Raw genomic sequence first — 15,913 nt, forward strand, 5'->3', positions numbered from 1 at the left:
GGGAAGGATTAGATAGAAGGGGGTGTGGCGAAAAAAAAGGAGGCGGAGCATGTTTGGGGAAGAAACAAGCTGATTGGTGGTGCTCTTATTTTGGGGGCGGGGCCTCCCTCTTGTCTCTTCCCTTCCCTAGTATACAGGTAGAGCTGCTTTTGCTGTTTGAGAGGGTGCGCGCATGCGTAATGGGCACGTCCCCAAAGGAGGAGGAGGCGGCGGCGCGCTTCTCCTTTCCCAGTACAAAAAAAGAGGCGGAGCGTAAACAAAACCATGAGCGCTGATTGGTCGTTAGCGTAAGTTTAGAGGCGGGGCATGCTATTTGGCCACACCTCTTTTCTCTCTTTCTCTCAGGTTAGTTTTCCCTTTTGGAGTGAGTGAGGGAGTGAGAACGCGCACGCGCACTGGGCACGGCGGCGCGCGAGCCCGGGCTCTGCTCCTGTCTCTCTTCGCGGGCCCGCGCGCGCCGCTTTTCCTCGCCTCGGACATGGCGGCGGCGGCAGCGGCAGCAGCAGTAGGAGCGCCGACGACGGATCTCAACGCGGACCGGCTGCGCTCGCTACCGTCCAGCTGGAGCTACGGGGTCAGCCGAGGCGGGCGCATCTTCTTCATCAAGTGAGCGAGAGGGCGAGAGAGAGAGCGGGAGGGACGGAGAACAGCTTTGTTTATGATTGTTTTTGAGGGTCTCCTCACAAGGAAGGGAGGGAAAACATCAGGCGGGCGGGCGGCAAAATAATAATGCGAGAAGGCTTCTCTGAGTGAGGGAGGGGAGGGCCCAGGAAGGGTGAGGGTCTCTCCTTCCCTCCTCTCTCTCTTCTGACCCCTTGTTTTCTCCTCACCCACAGCGAGGAAGCGAAGAGCACGACTTGGCTGCACCCGCTGACGGGAGAGGCAGTCATCACCGGGCACCGCCGCAGCCCAGGTAACCCCTCGCCAGCCGGAGGAGGGCCCTCCCCCCTCAATCCCTTACTCCCTCCCACCCACTCTTCCTCGTTCCAGTCCTTCTTCCTTTCCTCCCTTCTCTAATACACAAGTCCAGTCTCCCCCTCCTCATTCCGTTCCTTCTTCCTTTCCTCCTTTCCTTCCTTCCTTAACACACAAGTCCAGTCTCCCTTACTTGAAATGCTTGGGACCAGGAGTGTGAGGGATTTGGGGATACCTGGAAATGTATAAGGATGGGAAAGCATGGAAAGGTTCCTTCCCTGTCCATCTCTCTCTCTCTCTCCATCTCCCTCCCTCCTTCAATCCTTCTTTCCTTCCTTCTTTCCCTTCCCTCTTCTTTCTTTGCTTTCCCTTCACCCTTCCTTCCTTCCTTAACACACAAGTCCAGTCTCCCCCTCCTCATTCCGTTCCTTCTTCCTTTCCTCCTTTCCTTCCTTCCCTAACACACAAGTCCAGTCTCCCGTATTCAAAATGCTTGGGACCAGGAGTGTGAGGAAATTTGGGATACTTGGAAATATATAAGGATGGGAAAGTGGGGGAAGGCTCCTTCCCCATCTATCTGTCTCTCTCCCCCTCCCTCCTTCAATCCTTCTTTACTTCCTTCTTTCCCTTCCCTCTTCTTTCTTTCCTTTCCCTTCACCCTTCCTTCCTTCTCTAATACACCAGTCCAGTCTCCCTCATTTGAAATGCTTGGGACCAGGAGTGTGAGGGATTTTGGGATACTTGGAAATATATAAGGATGGGAAAGAGGGGGAAAGCTCCTTCGCCTGCCATCTCTCCCTTCCACCCTTCTTTACTTCCTTCTTTCTTCCTTCCCTTCCTTCTTTCCTTTCCCTCTTCTTTCTTTCCTTCCCCTTCACCCTTCCATCCTTCTCCTCCTTCCCCATCCATCTCTCTCCCCATCCTTCCATCCTTCTTTACTTCCTTCCTTCTTTCCTTCCCCCTCCAGTCCAGCCTTCCTCATTTGAAATGCTTGGGACAAGGAGTGTGAGGGATTTGGGGGATACTTGGAAAGAGATAAGGATGGGAAAGAGGGGGAAGGCTCCTTCCCCTGCCATCTCTCTCTCTCATTCCCTCCCTCCCTCTCCCTCCTTCCATCCTTCTTTACTTACTTCCTTCTTTCCTCCATTCCTTCCTTCTTTCCTTCCTTCATTCCCTTCCCTCTTCTTTCTTTCCTTTCCTTTCACCCTTCTGTCCTTCTTTCCTTCTCTAATACACAAGCCCAGTCTCCCTCATTTGAAATGCTTGGGACCTGGAGTGTGAGGGATTTGGGGATATTTGGAAATATATAAGGATAGGAAAGAGGGGGAAAGCTCCTTTCCCTGCCATCTCTCCCTTCCATCCTTCTTTACTTCCTTCTTTCTTCCATCCCTTCCTTCTTCCCTTCCTTCTTTCCTTTCCCTCTTCTTTCTTTCCTTTCCCTTCACCCTTCCATCCTTCTCCTTCCCCATCCATCTCTCTCTCCCTCCTTCCATCCTTCTTTACTCCATTCCCTCTTCTTTCTTTCCTTTCCCTTCACCCTTCTCTAAGGAAGCCCAGTCCTTAGCGTGGAAAGGCTCCTTCCCCTTCCATCTCTCTCTCTCTCTCCCTCCTTCCATTCTTCTTTACTTCCTTCCTTCCCTTCTCTCTTCTTTCTTTCCTTTCCCTTCACCCTTCCTTCCTTCCTTCTCTAATACACAAGTCCAGTCTCCCTCATTTGAAATGCTTGGGAACAGGAGTGTGAGGGAATTTGGGATACTTGGAAATATATAAGGATGGGAAAGCGAGGAAAGGCTCCTTCCCCTGCCATCTCTCTCTCTCCCCCTCCCTCCCTCCCTCCTCCAATCTTTCTTTACTTCCTTCTTACCTTCCTTCTTTCCCAACCCTCTTCTTTCTTTCCTTTCCCTTCACCCTTCCTTCTTTCTCTAATACACAAGTGCAACCTCCCTTACTTGGAAATATATAAGGATGGGAAAGAGGGGGAAGGCTCCTTCCCCATCCATCTCTCTCCCCCCCTCCTTCCATCCTTCTTTACTTCCTTCCTTCTTTCCTCCATTCCTTCTTTCCTCTAATCCTTCTTCTTCCTTTCCTTGCCCTTCACCCTTCCTTCCTTCCTTAATACACAAGTCCAGTCTCCCTCATTTGAAATGCTTGGAACCAGGAGTGTGAGGGATTTTGGGATACTTGGAAATAGATAAGGATAGGAAAGCATGGAAAGGCTCCTTCCCCTGCCATCTCTCCTTTCCTTCTTTCCTTCCTTCCTTCCTTCTTCCCTCCCTCCCTCCCTCCCTTCTTTCTTTTCTTTCTCTTCACCCTTCCTTCTCTAATACACAAGTCTAGTCTCCCTCATTTGAAATGCTTGTGACCAGGGGTGTGAGGGATTTTGGGATACTTGGAAACACATAAGGACGGGAAAGAGGGGGAAAGGTCCTTCCCCTGCCATCTCTTCTCCCCCCCCCCCCTCCTTCCATCCTTCTTTACTTCCTTCTTTTCCAACCCTCTTCTTTCTTTCCTTTCCCTTCCCCCTTCCATCCTTCTCCTCCTTCCCCATCCCCCCCCTCTCTCTCTCCCTCCCTCCCTCCTACCATCCTTCCTTCGTTCTCTTCCCTCTTCTTTCTTTCCTTTTCCTTCACCCTTCCTTTCTTCTCAAATACACAAGCCCAGTTTCCCTCATTTGAAATGCTTGTGACCAGGAGTGTGAGGGATTTGGGGATACTTGGAAATACATAGGGATGGGAAAGAGGGGGAAGGCTCCTTCTCCGTCCATCTCTCTCCCCCCCCTCCCCCCTTCCATCCTTCTTTACTTCCTTCCCTCTCTCCCTGCTTTCCTTTCCCTCTTCTTCCTTTCCTTTCCCTTCACCCTTCCATCCTTCTCCTCCTTCCCCATCCATCTCTCTCCCCCTCCTTCCATTCTTCTTTACTTCCTTCCTTCTTTCCTTTCCCTCTTCTTTCTTTCCTTTACCTTCACCCTTCCTTCTTTAATACACAAGTCCAGTCTCCCTCATTTGAAATGCTTGGGACCAGGAGTGGGAGGGATTTTGGGATACTTGGAAATATATATGGATGGGAAAGAGGGGGAAGGCTCCTTCCCCTGCCATCTCTCTCTCTCCCTCCCTCCTTCTATCCTTCTTTACTTCCTTCTTTCTTCCATCCCTTCCTTCTATCCCTTCCCTCTTCTTTCCTTTCCCTTCACCCTCCCATCCTTCTCCTCCTTCCCCATCCATCTCTCTCCCCCTCCTTCCATCCTTCTTTACTTCCTTCCTTCTTTCCTCCATTCTCTCTTGTTTCTTTCCTTTACCTTCACCCTTCTCTAAGGAAGCCTAGTCTCCCATATTTGAAATGCTTGGGACCAGGAGTGTGAGGGATTTGGGGATACTTGGAAATACATAGGGATGGGAAAGAGGGGGAAGGCTCCTTCCCCATCCATCTGTCTTTCTCTCCCTCCCTCCTTCTATCCTTCTTTACTTCCTTCCTTCTTTCCTTCCTTCCCTCTCCCTTCCCTCTTCTTCCTTTCCCTTCACTCTTCCTTCTTGAATACACAAGTCCAGTATCCCTTATTTGAAATGCTTGGAACAAGGATTTTGGGATACTTGAAAGTATATACGGATGAGAAAGATGGGGAAGGCTCCTTTCCTTTCCATCTTTCTTTCTTTTCTTCTCAAACCAGCAGGTTTGAGTCTCCCTTCTCTGAATGCCTTGAGACCAGGACTATGTGAAGATTTGGGGATATTTGCATAATATATGTCATGCGATACACACAAAATTGATGTCCGTAGCTCATTACTATTGAAATTGTGGGATTTTGCAGTTTTGTTGAAGGGCCAGCATTAAGCACTCTTTGGCAGAGAAGGTTAAAGGCAACTCATGAAACTACAACTCCCAGGATTCCTTAGTACTTTGGGAATATTTGCATAATACACATCAAGAGATATCTTGGAGATGGGACCCCAGTCTAAAGATGACATTTGTTTTATGATTCTTAGACATGAGACCCCAGTCTACATGCAAAATTAATTTTATGTTTCTTAGGATGCGTCTACACTGCAGAACTAATGCAGTTTGACACCACTTTAACTGCCATAGCTCAATGCTGTAAATTTGCAAGAGTAGCAGTTTGGCGAGGTGCCAGCAGCATGCACTCTTTGGCACAGAAGGTTGAAGACCTTGCAAAATTACTATTTCCAAGATTCCACACTATGTGGGATTTGGGGATATTTGCAAACAAACCATGAAACTTTTTGGAGATGGGATCCGTATCTACATACAAAATTCATTTGTTTCTTAGATAGCTTCTAATGCTTGGGAGCAAAAGTGTTTGAAATTTTGGAATATTTGTAAATACATGGTGATAAATCTTGGAGATGGGACTCATCTCTACACATGAAATTAATGTTATGCTTGGGATCACAAATTCGTATGATTTTGAGGTAATTTCATACACATGAGATACTTTGGAGATGGGACCCGAATCTGTACATCAAATTCATTTTACATTTCCTAAACATCTCCTAATATTTGGGAGGAAAAGTATGTGGGAATATTTGCATACACATCATTCGATAACTTGGCGATTGGATCTCAGTCTAAAGATGACAGTCATTCTATGTTTCTTAGACATCTCCTAATATTTGGGAGCAAAAGTGTTTTAACTATATTGGAAAGGGACATGGATCTACACATGAAATTCATTTTCTGAATCTTAAACATGTTCTAATTGGGTGCAAAAGTGCTTGGGGTTTTTGGAGTATTTGCATATATATATTTTGAAGATGGGATCCAAGTTTGAACACAACATTCATTTATGTTTGTTAGGGACTTCTACATATAACCTGGAAGTAAATTTGATTTATAAAAATTTGCAGAATTATTTGTACAAACCCAGTTGATTGTACACTGAACCACCAGAAACTAAAAGTGTCACTATCAGCCACCCATGCGAACAATTTTGGAGTTTTTTGGAATTCCAGATAAGGTATACTCAACCTCTCATGGGCGGACCCAACTTACAAAGATCAACCACCAGAGTTGCATGTGCTATTTATTCTCTTCTCCCCAGACCCTTAATCAAACCTTTAAATACTTTAGTTTGCTCCCTCCTGTTAGTTAGAAGGGATCTTCTTAGTGCTTCTTCAACTCACCCCTTCCCCCCGCCCCGGCAAAAAGAAAAACATGTTTTTTTCCATATGCTTGTGGTCTACTTGGACCTCAAAAACTTAGTTTCAATCTTCCTCCTACCCCATTCCGCTCTGGTTCACCTATTTGTAAAAGCCCTGTCTCGGATTCCTCTTGTTTCAGTTTTATTCCCCCACTCCAACCACCAAAATATTACAGTTTGGTTTCCCCATTTGTTCTGTTGTTTCATCTTCATTTGAAAAAAAATCTCTTGTGCCCTAAACATTTGGTTTTGCCCTCCTTTGTGGGGCAGAGATGGGTAGAAGGCCACCTTATATCTGGTACTGAGAACCCATGCTCTCCACTAAAATTTATCTTTATAAAGTGCTGCCCTGTTTCTTTGCCGCTACTGTCTTTTCATCTAGATGATAGTTCTCCCATTCTTCCTTTGCTCTTCCACTTTTCTTGTTGTCTAATGCTGGTGTTGGACCACATACAGACCTTGAGGTCTCTAACTGCATCTCTCAGGACCACCCCCCCCCCCGAACCTGTTAATCCCTAAACATACAAAAAATACTGTCCTTTTTTTTGGCCTGAAACTGGTTCAATATAGTGCAGTGTTTTTTGTACCCTAACATGACACCCCCTCCCCAAATCTCCAAAACCACAAAAATAGCAGGAAAGTCCACTTAAATCAGTGGTTCTCAACCTGGGTTTTTGGCCTACAACACCCAGAAATCCCAGCCAGTTTACCAGCTGTTAGGATTTCTGGGAGTTGAAGGCCAAAACATCTGGGGACTCCAGGTTGAGAACCACTAACTTAAATGATGGCCATAAGTGACATGACCCTTTCGCATGCTGATAAAATGCCCTCCTCCCCATGTGCAGTAGCCCACCCTGATCTAATGGATGCTATTTGCTCTATTTCAGAGCAATATTTTCTACTTGATACTCTTGTTTGGATCTTGTTTGAATCTTAATATTTGCATTCTCTATTGCTCCTAAGATATGCTTTAGTGGGCATTGGGTTGGACCAGATGACCCTTATTTTTTTCCCTTATCTTCAGTTCTATGCGCATTGCCTCCATCTGATAACCACAACTGATCTCCAGTTGCTAGAAAGCATTGCTTTCTTCTCTAGTCTGCACATTTGTACACCTTCTATCTCATGTTCTGCCACTTGTAACGTGAATCTGCCCACTCCTTTCTCACACACCATCAGTGAAATCTCATCTTTAGTGTACCCTCTGCGCTTGTTTTTCTCACAGATTTCTCAATTGTCATCCCACTGATTCTGTGCTTATGAGTATTTTCCTGATAGGCCTTCTGTACTGTTGATTTTTATAGTAGCCCAGATATTGTGCTTTGCTATACAATCTCATGCAGTGTTCTATAGCACACACATTTCAGGTCATATACTTCTCTCTGATGACACCTTGGTATCTTTTGTATCGTTTGCAAAATTTCAGCTGTCCTCATGGGCCTGGCTGGTTACCAACTAAAAGCTTACTCACATGTTCCTATCATTCTAGTATTTCTTCCTTCCAGTTTATAGGATGTCTCTTCCTATCATGTAGTCATATCTGATGTCACTTGGCCTCTTATACTCACTGATACTCTCATTTTACCTTGAATGATGTTAACTCCTGTACTATTGGCCATCTGGTCTTTCACCTTGTGCACATTCTTTTTCTTCCTACATTAATGCTCCTTCTAGCGATTTCTCATTGTGGTTGCATTCAATGCACCAGCTGATCTCATACCTATCCTGTACCCTCTCTTCACAGACTTTTTTTGGTTGAACCCTAGCTTATTGCTGTATTTCTTCACACATCCAGTCATGTAGCGGACTAAGGGTTGTCTTCACACATAAGGTTTCATTTGGCTTCTGAATAAATTTCCCTGTAGTGTGAATGTAATGCCTACACTTGCTAGGATGTACTTATTTTTTCCCCTTACAAGTATAGTTATATTTGCACTCCACAAAAATGTCACACAAGAGGCTGAATGCTCTAGTGACATGTGTGACATTACTCAGTAGTTCTAACCCTAACTCATATGTCTTGTAAATTATTTTGACGTCCCATCCTTTAAGGAAGCTGATACCTAAGCCCTTTCGTCTTCCGGCTGCTTGCTGCTGTTTCCATATTGTCATGCTTAACCTAGTTAGCTAAATCCCTCTGATCTATACTTCTAGTTTACTCTTTATCTCATCAATCCATTATAGACAGATTCCTTTGCTGTTTTTCTGTTGAACTGTTAGTTCTTCCTTATCTCCACATATAAACTGGTATTTAGTCCCATGATACTCGATCTAATCTCATCTTCTTCTTTACCTAATTAATATCTTCTTAATTAATTGTGGCTCCCCTTTGTTTTTATCTTTTTCTACTAGTCTGCCATACACAGTCTGTCCAGTAACTGACTCCCAAGTCCGTCTGTCTCTTCACTAATCTTTTTCCTTAAAATTCCAGTCGCTGCATTTGCTCAGCAATCTTCTTATCAGTTTTCTTCTGAATTCAGTTATGTTTTTCTAAAATCCAGCTGCTACTCCTGAGCTGCAGAGACCTCTGCAGTCCTCTTACTATCTCTTCAGTGGCCAAATCTCCACGCACTGGGAAAGCTTTCTGAACTGTGTGGAGGCCTTCAACAGAGCTGGGCTACTTTAGGAAAAAGTTGCTTCCCCCAGCTTGCTTCCTAAAGATATTGCCACTTCTTTTGTATTGATTTAAACAAATTAGGACTTTTGGGAGCAATACCAAATCTTATGCTATAAGGAATTATTTGACTTCATTGATTAAGATAGAAACAATCATACAATGAGACAGGGACCTCATTGGATTATTTTCAGGTTCTTATTGACACTTGTGGGGCTGTTGAGCAAGAAATTGCATTTAGTTGTTACCACGAAAAGCAGGCCTGGAAGTCCTGTAGTTTTCTTAAGTACACTTACAATCATGTTTTCAGTTTTAAAAATGCTTTTCCCACTTTTTTTGTCTTGTGGGTATATAATTCTCCTCTCTTTATAACTACCTTGATACTCTAATCAACATACAGATGTTAAAAGTATCCTCCACTCTGTTATTCCTCTTCTTCTGTACTTTCTTGGAGATAGAGACATTCTTAAATGAGCAAAAGATGAATTCACCTGCTCATATCTGTTCAGCTATGTTATCATGGGATCTTGCTGTCTGCATTTAGACATTCCTGAATCATACTTGAATTGTCCTCGCCTAAAAACCTTCCCTCTCCATCCACAATAAGAGAATGGGTGGTTTCTAAATGACAGGGAGAGATGATATGCTTTTGAGAGAGTAGGAGCTTGAATAACTACTGGGGAGAGGTGAGATATAGAAACTGTCTCCCTTGCCATTTACTTTTCTGGAGAGAAGAAACTGCAGGAATAGGAGCTAGCAGGTGGGAAAGGATTTAAAAGCTCTCTGGGAATATAAAATAGCTGCTGCTACTGCACACTGGTTTCCAATGCCACAAAAGGTGGGCATTTAATACAGCAATTGTTTTTGTGTGTGTTTTAGGAGACCTTGTTCATTGTGTTTGATGTCTGTTGTTTACATATTTCATTACTCTTGCTTTTATTCTATGTGAACTGAGAACAATCTGGGAGGATAGGTTTTTGCATTTTGTTTATCTTTTTGCTAGTCATTTTTGTGGGAGATGGCTTGGAATACTTAATAGCTAGATGTGTTTCATAGTTGGGAACCAGAATGGCTTCTTAATTCCTTCCCTGGTACTTATATAATTAATACTTGTATTGCATTTGGATCTCGAGCAGGAAAGGGGATGACAGATGTGCAGAGAGTAATTTTGCTATGGATATATTTGCTTTCCCTACATATTGTTCTTCACTAAAAGCATGTGCCTATGCTAGGTTTCAGCTTTTTCCAATTATTTGTTAAATGTGTGGTTTTTTTTATCGTTCATGTTTTTGCTCTGATTTGCAGGTTGCCAGTTGTGCCAAAATGTATTACCGTTATAATGATAAATCATTTTTGTTGCTGTTTAAAATATTTTACATAATGAAGCAAGCTTGTTTTTCGACAAATGGCATTTTTTGTAGTGTTGGCATGGTGAATTCTGAATGGCTTTATAAAAATATTTGGATAACAGATTGTACTAATACACCAACCAGATCTGCTGTTTTTTCTAATGAGATAAATGTGGAAGGCTCTTTCACTGTGGTTTGCATAATATTCCCAGTTGTATTTTGGAACTGTTATCTGGGTTAAAATATGTATTTCTAAATTGATGCACTAGTCTTCCACAGTAGGTCTACACTGCATGACATTTACTATAAAAAAATTCTTAAAATACCACATATTAGCATAATATGTCCCCAGAAGATTTTTTACTTCCATAAACATTTCAGAAAACATATTGATATGTTATTATATATCACAATAAATAAGGAAGGACAATGTGTTCATACAACAAAGAAAAACAGTTGGTGTTTTAAGGAGCTACAGTTGATTTTTTTAAATAAGAAAAAACAGTGATTGAACTCTACTCCACTCCCAAAAATTGGCAAGATTTGATTCCTTTTTTTAAAAAAAAGGGCATCAGGCAGTTGATACTCTTGATTTCTCACTAGTTGCTGACTAGAAAGAAATCAATTTTCTCTTTCCTTCTGCCACTAGATGAGTAGTGAAAATTAAATCTCTGTGGTATCATCTGGTCTGTAAACACTTTCAAGATCAACTTCAAGGCAAGGTGATGTAACTATGCTGTCACAACAGATAGCTTCTGCTGAGATTCTTAAGCAGTTAACATTTTGAATATATGAGACTGAAAAAGGGCAGTCTTTTCTCCAACTCACTTTCATTCAAATACTATTGTGCCTTATGATTTGCACAGTAGTTGTATGAATATGAGCATCCAAAACAATGTTTTTTTTACACAAGTTGTGATTTGTTCTTGATTCTGCAAGAAAAAGATCACTTTCTCTGTGCAGTAGTATACAAGACAATGTATGTCTAAAGTGATAGTCCAAAATTTTCAAGAATAAGTTGGACTGAACTAATTAGCTTTAAAAGTAAGTGAATTTGAATTGTTCTGCAGTTTTTGTGGGACTGTGCTGACACGCGCTGGGCCTATAGTAATTGTCTTTTAAAACAGGACGTGCTCTTTGTGCCCAGCGGGATGCCTCGACTGAGAGGCCCTATGGATTTTCCTAAACAAAGTCTTTAGAAACTTGGAAAGTTTAACAAAGTTCTTTATTATTGCTTAGATCTTCAACAGAACACACAAATTCTTCTGAACTTGTCCACAAAGGACAGACAGCTTGCTTCGTGAACTATTTCTTTCTTTTACAAGGAAAACCCTCTGACCCCTCCCTGGGCAATCTGTTTTTAGGCTGGCTAGCGTGGGGCCTTACTCCCGGTTCCAATTTGCTTTTTGGGTACCCAAGTAAACCTTACCGGCCAAAACTTTAGAGATTTTCCAGCTGGAGACCTTTGGATCTGTAAAACTGTTTTCTTCAGAAGCTTTAGGGTGAGGCTGTAAGTTCCCCAGCCAGAGCTTTGAGAACTGTCTTCCCCAGAAGCTTTGGGATTATTTTCCCCCAGAGCTTTCTAAGAAACGGAGCTTCTCTACTGGTGGGAAAAGCTCTCACGTCCTGTAACTGAGCTTCTAAACTGTAAGACTGAACTAAAAACTTTCTTTTCCCTCCCAGAACCCTGGGGAAAGGGGCGGAACTAAATAACTTAACGATGATAGGCAGGTGGCTGGCCCTATGGCTGCAGCCTGGAAGGAACCACCCAACTGCAAAATACAGGGTTAGTCAAAATGCATAGGCCAATAAGCCATTCAATTGAATGGCTTATTGGCCTATGCATTTTGACTAACCCTGTACATGGCCAAAACAAACACATGCATAGAAAGGAAATTTAGGCTTCTGGTACAGCTGTACCAGCACAGGGACCATTTTAAAGTATTTGACTCTTACATTTGTTCATATTATAATCTATAGGGAATCTGATACTGATCCTTTTAATTGTAGAAAATACACTTAATATTTTTGTGAATGTTTAGTGCTGTGAACTGGTCTCAGTCATGTGATCAGACTCCATTTGTCTTTCCCCCCTAGATCTACCTACAGGCTGGGAGGAAGCCTATACTTTTGAAGGTGCAAGATACTACATAAAGTAAGTAAAGCAGAGAATTGAAGAATGCTGTGCTCAGCTTGAACATTATTGTCCTATAGTCATTTCATTGTCCTGGTGATTTGAACATGTTAGAATACGGCAAGAAATGAGATTATGGCAAGTAAAGCATAACTGTACATGTAAAAATATTAAAGGGAGTGAGATTATGGAAGGTAAAGTGCAGTAGTATTTTTATGATTGCAAGGAAGGTGGTATGGCATGAGGGATATTTTTAATTGAAGTGATTCTTTGAATTAGAGTAAATTGACAAACCAGTTTGTCTGTGGTCACTCATGCATACTATATATGTAAAATGTTGTGGCTGAATGAGTGAGAAATAGAATCTGAATTTCCCACAACAAAACCCTACACTTTCTGTTCCACTTTGATCACAGCGTCATTTGTTTCAGATATCTAAATATATGTCTGTGTATGTAATGTATGTGTATGTATGTTCCACCTTGTAATCTAAGATCATCCGGGGAGGCCCTGCTCTCGCTCCCGTCAACATCACAAATGCGTCTGGCGGGGACGAGAGACAGGGCCTTCTCAGCTGTGTCCCCCCCCCCCCCCCCGGCCTATGGAACACACTCCCAAATGAGGTAAGATCCTCTCCCTCCCTCTTGGCCTTTAGGAAAAAAAATAAAATCATGGTTCTGGGACCAGGCCTTCAGACAGTAGATGTATGTAGCATTTTAGAGGGACATTGACTGGAACGGCGATTCAACTGACGAGACTGTTTTATTGTTTTAATGCTTGTTGATGTATTGTTTTAATTGTAATTTATGTTTAATTGTGGTTTTACTATTGTAATTGTTTGTATTGGCATCGTATCGGTGCCCAACGTAAGGCACTGAATCTTGCTATTATTTATGTGTAAACTGCTCTGAGTCCCCCCAGGGGTGAGAAAGGCGGTATATAAATACTGTAAATAAATAAATAAATAAATAAAGTTTATGCAAAAACACTGATTATGTTTTAAGGTTTTGGTTTTACAAATACTATATAAATTATTTGTTCATATGCTTCCATTATGTACAGTTTCCTGTTTTGCTGCATTCAGGCACTCTGTTAACTTTATTTATACTCTGTTTTCTTCCCAAAACTGGGACTCAAAACAGCTTGGCCTTTTATTTTGTTCTGTTTCTCTGTCTCATGGAACCACTATAATCTTTGCTTGTCTTAATAATTCCTTAATTCTCTCTTCTCCCCACCCAAAGTTTTTGTCTGAGCCGATCTCTTGCTCTCTGCATAGTGTCTTTCTCACTATGGAGATCATGTGGTGAGTCATGGGAGGTTTGACCAACATACACACAACTAATTTCTGAGATGATTTATAGATAAAAAGAAGTTTTCATTTTCTTAGCTTCTTTTCAGTAAAGTGAGTGTACACAGCCTGCATCCTATTTCCTTTTCTTTTTAAAGCCCCTGTGCCTTTAATTGCAGGATAATTAAAAGGGGTAGCCTTGGGATCTGCAAACATGCTCAGTTTCCTGCTCTCTCATCTTATATCCAGAATAGGGGCAGTCTTCCTGATCACCTGATTCATTATTGGCATAATTTAGTGCTTTGAAGTTTGTCCCCAGCCCAAAGCTTAGACAAATCGATGTTTTTGGACTGCAACTCCCTAAATCCTTAATATTGGGGAATTGTAGTCCAATAAGGATATTGGAAAGGCGAAATATGCTGGAGGAGACTTTATGAAATTCTGTCTCTGAATTCATAAAGTATTGCTACTGTTAACTGCATTATGAATTCAGAGACAGAATTTCATAAAGTCTCCTCCAGCATATTTTGCCCTTGCAAAAGTAAGTGGGTATTGCTTTCAACAATTGGGGACTTGTTTCTCTGAACCTGTACAGAAGGATTTTCATATTTGATTTGAAGGCATTTAACAGTGCAATGTTATAACTGTCTACTCAGAAGTAAGTACCATTGACTTTAACGGTATACACTCCTAGGTAGTTACAGACCAGATCGCATCCTAAAAAATTAGCTCACATGGTAATATAGCGGCTCTAGCAATTATAGTATCATGTTAACCTTTTAATACCAGTGCTATGTAGCACATTGTATATGTGCAGCACAGAGATCAGTGCATCTCAGCACTGCATCTAGATTGTATTTCCATGTACCCAGATTCACCCATTGACCGAACACACTGAAAGGTAATAGGTTCAACATAACACATTTATGTCTTAGTTTCCTTGGAAGTTAGAGACAATTACATAGTGCAGAAGTGCAATAGCAGTTTCATGTGCGTTGATTGTGATGTTTTCCCCAACGAATCATGTGATTTATAGTTCAGCAAGGGACATAAAATTCTTGGTAAGGAGAATCCCAATCCATTCTCTAAACTAGAGTTTCCAGGGTAACCCAGGTGTAGTCTTCATATACTTAAGTTGCTTTTACTTCCCAGTTCTTTCCTTAGAGTACCTTGCTATCTTGTAAGTCCCTAACCAATCTTCACGTCCCAGGATTCTTTAGGATGTTGTCTTTTGACCTTTTTCCATTCTTCTAACAACCCCATTGCTCCTCTTCCCTCTTACATATCAGGCAGCAGGAATTCTTATTCTCCCTTTGATATTGATAAACAGTAAACACACAGTATATACACACCTGTCTCCATACATAATTGGTGTTAAGCCCACCAGGCAGCAGAGATGTATAGAAGTAAAACCCATTTTTCTGTCAATGAAAAGTGCCACAAATGAGAGGAACCAGAAGCTTAAATATCCTCTGGGACTCTGCCCCAAGTCAGCTGCAAGCATTTGAGCCAAGCCTGAAGGCTTTCTGGTTTTACATATGAAGAGCCTGATATCTGCCATCTAGTGGCTGAGTGATCCAGTGCCATCTAGTCTCCTATCTAGGCTACAGGTTTTTTTTTTATTAATTAATAGGTCCAGGTTAACAACAAAGACTCAGGAGACCTGTCACCAATATTTCTTTAGTGTGCATACCAAATTTCTAAAACTTATGCTCTGGAGTTATGGCAGAGACAGATGCGTGGACATTCTTTTATATATGCTTCAGATCTGGTCAGTGTTGTAAATGAAAATAGTATCCTTAAATGAATATCAGGCTGCAAATGTATGAGTAATGCCCAAGAAAGTAGACTTGGTATGTACTTTATGATTGTGTTTATGTTATTCTTCAGCAAATTAGTAGTTTTGTGACTTAGGCGATTCTAAGGCAATCCTATCACAAAGTTTCCTTATAGCAAATTTTGTTCATAAGGGTGTTTCTGTTCTCTGAAGCTGAGAGAGCCTGACTTGCCCAAGGTCACCCAATGCATTTCTTTGGACGAGTGTGGATTTTAACCCTCATTTATTCAATCCATTACATCATACTCAGTTCAACAAATATAGTACTCTAAGTTGTTAAAAGCATTAGACTAGAATCTAGTTTACTGTTTTTGCACATGGAAAGGCAATTTTGCATAAGGGCTGTCTCAATAGCTATGTAAGACAGTTTTTCAAGAAAATCTAAAATGGCCAAAGCAATTTTAAGCTAGTCACTGTTTTTCTTTCTTTCTTTCTTTCTTTCTTTCTTTCTTTCTTTCTGCTCTCTGTTGCTGTAGAAATGTCTTTTGCTTACCATCTTTGAATGCCAAAGCAATTTATGTTTGAGGACTTTAAATGTTCCTTTGACTCAGTTTGGTCTTGTTTTAGCATATGCTACACTTCCAAATGATGTGAGTTTTACATGGCTATTTAGGCTGTCATGGT

At 41.8% G+C, this 15,913-nt stretch overlaps 1 protein-coding gene across 17 annotated transcripts in view; it reads left to right on the top strand.

Annotated features, from left to right (window-relative positions):
• The first annotated feature begins 421 nt into the window (after positions 1 to 421).
• Positions 422 to 15,913, top strand: part of PLEKHA5 (pleckstrin homology domain containing A5) — a 187,089-nt gene continuing 171,597 nt past the window's right edge. For 5 of the 17 annotated variants that reach the window (XM_060776609.2, XM_060776615.2, XM_060776610.2 and 2 more), the window contains exons 1-3: positions 446 to 606; positions 837 to 913; positions 12,128 to 12,185. In XM_060776609.2, the coding sequence (XP_060632592.2) occupies positions 479 to 606; positions 837 to 913; positions 12,128 to 12,185 (263 nt within the window). In that variant the 5' untranslated portion in view covers positions 446 to 478. Of the gene's footprint in view, positions 607 to 836; positions 914 to 12,127; positions 12,186 to 15,913 lie in introns of all 17 variants that reach the window. The other 12 variants (XM_060776618.2, XM_060776619.2, XM_060776616.2 and 9 more) reach the window with 6 other exon arrangements.

Source organism: Anolis sagrei, chromosome 5 (genome assembly GCF_037176765.1).
Source record: "Anolis sagrei isolate rAnoSag1 chromosome 5, rAnoSag1.mat, whole genome shotgun sequence".
Classification (NCBI taxonomy): Eukaryota; Metazoa; Chordata; class Lepidosauria; order Squamata; family Dactyloidae; genus Anolis; species Anolis sagrei.